This window comes from Bison bison, unplaced genomic scaffold (assembly GCF_000754665.1).
Source record: "Bison bison bison isolate TAMUID 2011002044 unplaced genomic scaffold, Bison_UMD1.0 scf7180017864034, whole genome shotgun sequence".
NCBI lineage: Eukaryota > Metazoa > Chordata > Mammalia > Artiodactyla > Bovidae > Bison > Bison bison.
The window spans coordinates 5,568,670-5,575,998 of record NW_011494606.1 but is presented as its reverse complement, the minus strand read 5'-3'; the positions used below and the strand labels follow the sequence as shown (position 1 = coordinate 5,575,998).

The following is a 7,329-nucleotide window of genomic DNA, read 5'->3' as shown; positions in this document are numbered from 1 at the left end:
GGTCGTGTCCGACTCTTCGAAACCCCATGGACTGCAGCCCACCAGGGTCCTCTGTCCATGGGATTTTCCAGGCAAGAGTACTGGAGTGGGGTGCCATTTCCTTCTCCAGGGGATCTTCCGGATCCAGGAATCAAACCTGGGTCTCCTCCATTGCAGGCAGACTGACTGAGCTACAAAGGAAGCCCCTTATATGTAAAGACAAACTACAGAGAAACAGATGATATGCACTGGCATTTCTTGATGCATGTTTACTATCCTGCTTATGCTACATCTCTGACCCTTTTAGATCCCATTGCATTAGAAATGCCTTCTGTGAAAGCAAGGACCTTGTTTTGTTTATTGCTATGCCCCCAGGGCTTAAAACACCGTTGAGCCAATAGTGACTTTAATAATTACTTGCTGAGTGAGTGAATATAATGTAAAGTGTTTGTGGATTTTTCTTCATTGCATTTGGTAGAATGGTTGAATTTCTCCCTCCTTCCAACAGCCCACAGTAACAATAGTAGATTTATAAATATACACTATCATTCAGAATCAAACTAGAGTAGATAAAATATTTCTTTTTCGTGGTAGATTTTTAGAAAACATTTTAAATGCTGATAGAAATTTGACATTGCTTCAAAGGAAAAAAAGTCCATTTCTAATCATGTGGTTTCGGAAGATTGACTTAAGGTGCGTCCACATTTTGAGATTTTGGTAATACTACTACATATGTTAATTACATGGTTTAATTATCAAAGAATTAAACTCACCTGCAGCAAGCATCTGGTTGTTGATAGAGCAAATTTCCAAGGCTTTGAAGTACCAAGTTTCCACCTAATAAAAACCCACTTGGTAAGTAAGTTGTCTTAGACTATGTTTGTACTCTTTGAAATCATTTTTGGAATAGTGAGGGGTAAAGATTTTTCCAAGAATCTGCTTATAGTTTAAATCAGTTAATATTTATTGAACGCCTGTGCATCATTGTGAGGGAGCTAAAGAGCAGTTTTGATTCTTATAATCTAGCTATCTTTTTCTAATAATGCATGACTATCTTTCCTACTAATGCAAGAATAGTGAATACCTGATAACCATCAGTCACTGCTTCTATTTATAGTCCAACCAGGCTCACCCTAAAAGAATGTTGATGAACAAGTGAGATTTTTTCAAAAGAATTGAGACACTCTAAATTACAACTTACATTCCCTGCCATTGGGTGCAACAACATAGAGAATAGAGAGCTAATAGAAAAACGTGTAGCTTATAGAAAATGGGAGGTTTTACAGAATATTTTTTACTATTTTAATCTCATTTTGGAAATAGTGCACTTGTATTGCTGTGCCATTTGGTGGGAAAAGAAATGAAAAATTTTAATAACCCTAGTCTGCTCTTAATGCTCTGTGTGCTAGGATTGCATTGTTCTTACCCCAATTCCAAGCAAATAAGCAAGGAGGGGAAAAAACACCGGGCTCTGTTCCCAGATACCCCTGTGAGGTGCTTGCTAAACTCTGTACTCCAGTTACCTAGTTCTAAAATCCAGAAAGAATAACATTGAGAATTATTCCTACCTCTCTCTGATTGGGAAACCCATTGGCAATGATGATCCTCTTGTAATATTCAACTGAAGCCTTTGGATAGCGCGGCCTATTTTTCTTGTTGAAATCAATATAGTAGAATCCATATCTATCTGAGTATCCTCTCTCCCATTCAAACTTATCCAACAGAGACCAGGAAGTATACCCTTTTACATTAGCACCATCTTTGATAGCTGCAAAGACATTTTATTCCATTTTGAATATGTTTTGTTTTCTTTGAAAAACAGTATTGTGAAGATAACCTTAAATATTTTCATTTATGAGATTTAGAAACAGTTTTAATCAATCGTGTTATCAAATTTTGCCCAAGTTGAATAAAAAGATACGTGAAGACAGTTTGTATCTTACCTTTTAGCATTTCATTTGTGTATCCTTTAAGATATTGAATTCTCCACTCATCACACAGTTGGGTACAGTGTAGTTTTTGAGACGCTCCATTTTCTGTCACATATATGAGTGGATTGCCGTATTGAGTCTGAAAGGAATCATGGCAACACATATTGAAGCCTGCCATATTCTAATTGGGCATTCTAATTGGCATTTAGTAGATGCCAGTTAGCATGTTTATTTAGAGATGAATGTAGGCAGAAGGCAAGTTCATATAGAAAAAAATTATATATGTATGTATGTATATTTATTTTTGGCTGTACCATGAAGCAAATGGGATCTTAGTTCCCTGACCAGGAATTGCACCTGTGCCCCCTGCATCCCTGGACTGGAAGCATGGAGTCTTAACCACTGAACTACCAGGGAAGTCTCAGAAGAATTCATTTCTTGACAAGCCATCATTTTAGAGAAAATATGCTTCAGGTCTTGTTTTTGTCCATGTATTCCATTATTAGGTGAGAAGAGCAGAAAAGTATGAGATTTTTGAAGTTTATTTATAAATGTATATAGTATCTGTATCACATGTAATCATATATTGTTATATATGATATATATGCATATTATATGAATTTATATAAGATATAACAACCATGTATATGATCTCTATATATGATTATTAGTAAACATTCATCTTTTTTTTGGCCATGCTGTGTACCATGTGGGATCTTAATTCCCTGACCAAGGATTGAACCTGTGCCCCCTGCAATGGAAGTTGAGAGTCTTAACCATTGGATCACCAAGAAAGTCCACATTAGTCTTTCTTTAAGGCCTGTATCTAGTAGCTTCTGAAGTGTAACTGGGTTTTTTAATTAAAATGTAGGCACCTGAGCTTATGCTGTAAAAACATGAATTCAGGTAAAAAATGTCCTTCAGCTTAATGTAGTCACCTGAGCAAAGTTGAGAAGCCTCCGAAATCCCCATGGCACAGAATATAGCCATTTAGATCCCAGATCAAGCCAGTTTGGGTCAACCAGTTCTACTAAGTCACGATCATTCTGGTAGCTGGGCCCCTGGCCAGAAGGATAGTTCCTTTCCGTGATGTACCGAGTCGTAAAATGGCCTAAGCCCAAGAAGTCAGATGTGCCTTTAATGTAGCTCTTCTCCTGGAGTGAGAACACTGGCAGCCTTGACATTTCCAGGCCTTGCTCTGCACTCTTTCTTCCTAATGAGACAAAAAAGTAGAACTTAACCAAGTTTTATTTTCTCACATTCTGTTGTCATACCATGATGATACTGGTGTGTTGACATGAAAGCCAATATCCAGATCCTGGGCTTTGGAATGCATCAGCATGGAAATTATAATCTTAGCCTTTCTAACTGCAATTTCTTCATTGGAATGCTAGCCAAAAATTTTTCAGTTCAGCTTGCTTAAAAGTAATATTTTCACAGATTACTCAGTAAGTGGTATATGGAAAATTGTGCAGCTATCTGGAAAAAAAGTAGAACTAGGTTATTCCTTACATCAAAAATTGGTAATTTTGTTTGCCTCTTGGAAGGAAACTGGAGGCCAGTGGTACTGGAGGCCAGTGGGGGAGAGACAGTCATGTTCAGACCTGTGGTGGTGTCAGCTGGTACCACCTCTGTGTTGGGCAGTGTCCTCACTTTCAAAATTGTAAAAGCGTATGTCCTTTCACTGACCGATTCTAAATCTACTTATCCTACACTACTCATGTAAAAGGATGTATGTACAAGGATCTTCATTAGCAAAAGATTGGAAGCAACCTGAAGGTCTGTCAGGAGAGACTAATTAGTAAGTAAGTGATGGGATGTGTTACATCAGTGCCACACTCTGCAGCCATTAGAATGAATGAGGCGGAGTTTCATGTGCCAGCATAGAAGAGTGCCAAGATGGGTGCGCGAGTGGGACAAAGACGCAGAGCACTGTGAATGTGTGAGCATGTACACACACCTAGCAGCAGTGTTTTTTGCTTATGCGTGCACAATCCATCTCTGAAAGTGTACTTCCTTCTGGGGAGGATAGGAACAGTGAGGTAGGGGAGGGGAGGAAGCTTAACCTTTTTCACTTTTTTATACTTAAAAAAATTTTGCTTTTAATTTTCTATACTAACATTGATGTTCGCACCATCCTAAGGGTAGGTTCACCATTATCTTCAAAAAATGTTTTAGAGACAAGTTCCATAGTTTGAGGCTTAAAGAAAGACGTAAATTAAGGTCAGAAATTTGCTGCCTCCAAAACGTACAAAATGAGTGCTCAGGTTAAGACTTTATTCATAGAAAGCTCAGTAAACGGCTGTCATCCTCCCGGTCATGACCCTCACCATCATCTATGTTTTTACATCATTCTGTTTCATTATGTGTTTTTTGGGAACTACAACTAGACGTTTAAAAGATACACTTTGAAACGTCCTTGTATAAACTACTCAAAAAAAGTTTAAGTCAATGTATAAAGGAAAGTAACATTTTTATATGAGTTGGTAACTAAAAATGCAGTGATAAAAATGTTTCCAAAGAGGTTACTGGTTTAGATTAAATGAGTGAAAAGATTGTATTATTAAATCCATTTAAATATTAAACATTATTATTTTCAGTTATATTTAGGAACTTGAGAAAAACCTTAGGAATCGTCACTGTGGTGTCTACTACAATAACCGCTCACCATATGTGGCTATTGGAATATGGCTAATGTGACTGCGTCTTCAACTCAGTCACACTGAAGGATTGAACTTTTAATTTTGTTTGATTGGAATTTAAATAGACACAACTGGCTACAGGCTCACTTTGAGCAGCACAGGTATAGGACGTGTAGAACATTTCCATGATCACCAAAGGTTCTGTTGCACAGCACTGGTCTAGAATTACCGTTCTTCATGTATTTATTGTGAATGAATGCTCCAGAGATGCCTGCAAGTAATTTGCGAATGAGATTTCAGGCAGAGTGCTTTCACTACTAAAGAAAATATTAACTGTTTTGTCAACTATAGTCAATAACGCTGGAGGAAAAAAAGAAAAAACTACTTAGAAGATCCTTCTTTCCACATTGTAAAAAGGAAAAATTGAGCCCTGTTCTTACTTGAATTATCAGAGTTGGAGTTGGTGGGGTCTAGGTTTATTGACCTTAAGCCCAAGAACTTCTCTAAGATACGTAATCAGTTTGGCTCTTTCGTACAGTCCTGTGGCGCCTGCAGTGGCTTCTGAGGGTCCTGAGAGCACAAACCCAGCGTGTGAATGATGGGGTGTGTGTGTAGGAATGTTCCATGTGGGCACTGTCCCATATGAGGGCTTTTTTCTTACACATCTTCAGGAATGATTTTCTCAAGATTTTGAGTGTATATGCACAGATGTGTCACAGAACTGGTTGTTGTCAAAAGATTTTCAGAGATTATTTTCTCTAATCCCTTCACTTTTTTTAACTGTAAAGTTTTTTTTTTTTTTAATGTGTAAAATAGGCAAAATTATTTAAGTCAATACATTTGAAAGGAATTCCGCATGTTCTGGTTCTTTCCACTGGCAATCACCTTAGTTCCTCCAGTCATAATTTCCAAGAGAATACAGCCCTTTCAAAAAGATTTGCTCAATCCACAGCCGTCATGTCAGTCAGCCCACAGGGCCTCTTTGATCTCCATTGGAATAGGTACACACTTCAAAATTCCCCACCTATAATCTTTGAGATCCAGTTTCCTCAAACAATTTATTTTAGGACCCTTGAAGTTAAAGATAGCAAGTACATTACTATATATTCCTTAATCTTTTCTAGTATTGAAAAGTCTTGTTATATTCAATTTTTTACTCATTAGCCTAGCAAAAAATGTTACCAGTCTCACTCACCACTTCAATAGAATAACAACAATGGAAGCAAAACCTGCATTCTCAATGTGGTCACATTAACAATTTATAGACACTAATCCCTTCATTTTTAGATGATAAAGACTGAGACAGGAAGAGGTGGAGCACCTTGCCCAGAATCACTCACTGGTTAGTGACCGAGTTGGAATTAGAACTTGCTGCCAACTCTTCTAGAGAAGTCTGATAAATGGTCTGATAAATTTCCCCTTTAGAAGGGGAAATTTTTGATACGTTGATAAAAACATTCTTGGTCAAACATTAAAATAATGTTGATGCATGAGATTTTAATCTATTTCACCGTCATCCTTGCCTTTTCCTAGGGAGGCTGAAACCAAATCACAGTTACATGTTTTAGATTGGCTGGACACTGCTGGTTACCTACCCAGTCCCATGCTGGTCTGCTTCCGTGTTCTCCTTCTCACCCTCTTTCCAAGGGCTATATCCTTTCTGTAAGTCATAGTCCCCTCCTCCCACCCCCAGCCTCTGAGGCTCTGGTCCTGGTGGTCTAGGGCACCTTGGGGTTAGTGACAGTTCTGTTCCCTAAGGCACAAAGGGGACAAAGAACTGTACAAAACAGATCTTCACGACCCAGATACTCAGGATGGTGTGATCACTGACCTAGAGCCGGACATTCTGGAATGTGAAGTCAAGTGGGCCTTAGGAAGCATCACTATGAACAAAGCTAATGGAGGTGATGGAATTCCAGTTGAGCTATTTCAAATCCCCAAAGATGATGCTGTGAAAGTGCTGCACTCAATATGCCAGTAAATTTGGAAAACTCAGCAGTGGCCACAGGACTGGAAAATGTCAGTTTTCATTCCAATCCCAAAGAAAGGCTATGCTAAAGAATGCTCAAACTACCGCACAATTGCACTCATCTCACACACTTGTAATGTTCAAAATTCTCCAAGCCAGGCTTCAACAATACATGAACTGTGAACTTCCAGATGTTCAAGCTGGTTTTAGAAAAGGCAGAGGAAGCAGAGATCAAATTGCCAACATCCGCTGGATCATCAAAAAAGCAAGAGAGTTCCAGAAAAACATCTATTTCTACTTTATTGACCATGCCAAAGCCTTTGACTGTGGATCACAATAAACTGTGGGAAATTCTGAAAGAGATGGGAATACCAGACCACCTGACCTGCCTCTTGAGAAATCTGTATGCAGGTCAGGAAGCAACAGTTAGAACTGGACACACTGGTTCCAAATTGGGAAAGGAGTACATCAAGGCTGTATATTGTCACCCTGCTTATTTAACTTATATGCAGAGTACATCATGAGAAATGCTGGGCTGGATGAGGCACAAGCTGGAATCAAGATTGCCAGGAGAAATATCAATAACCTCAGATATGCAGATGACACCATTCTTATGGCAGAAAGTGAAGAAGAATAAAGAGCCTCTTGATGAAAGTGAAAGAGGAGAGTGAAAAAGTTGGGTTAAAGCTCAACATTCGGAAAACTAAGATCATGGCATCCCGTCCCATCACTTCATGGGAAATAGATGGGGAAACAGTGGAAATAGTGGCAGACTTTATTTTTGGGACTCCAAAATCACTGCAGATGG

General features: G+C 38.6%; 1 protein-coding gene across 1 annotated transcript in view; it reads right to left on the bottom strand.

The window, feature by feature from the left end:
• LCTL (lactase-like) overlaps window positions 1-7,329 on the bottom strand; it is a 15,893-nt gene that overhangs the window by 1,036 nt on the left and 7,528 nt on the right. The window contains exons 9-12 of the mRNA XM_010834533.1: window positions 2,849-3,123; window positions 1,923-2,049; window positions 1,548-1,747; window positions 753-816 (exon numbers count right to left, since the gene is read on the bottom strand). Of these exons, the coding sequence (XP_010832835.1) occupies window positions 753-816; window positions 1,548-1,747; window positions 1,923-2,049; window positions 2,849-3,123 (666 nt within the window). The remainder of the gene's footprint in view (window positions 1-752; window positions 817-1,547; window positions 1,748-1,922; window positions 2,050-2,848; window positions 3,124-7,329) is intronic.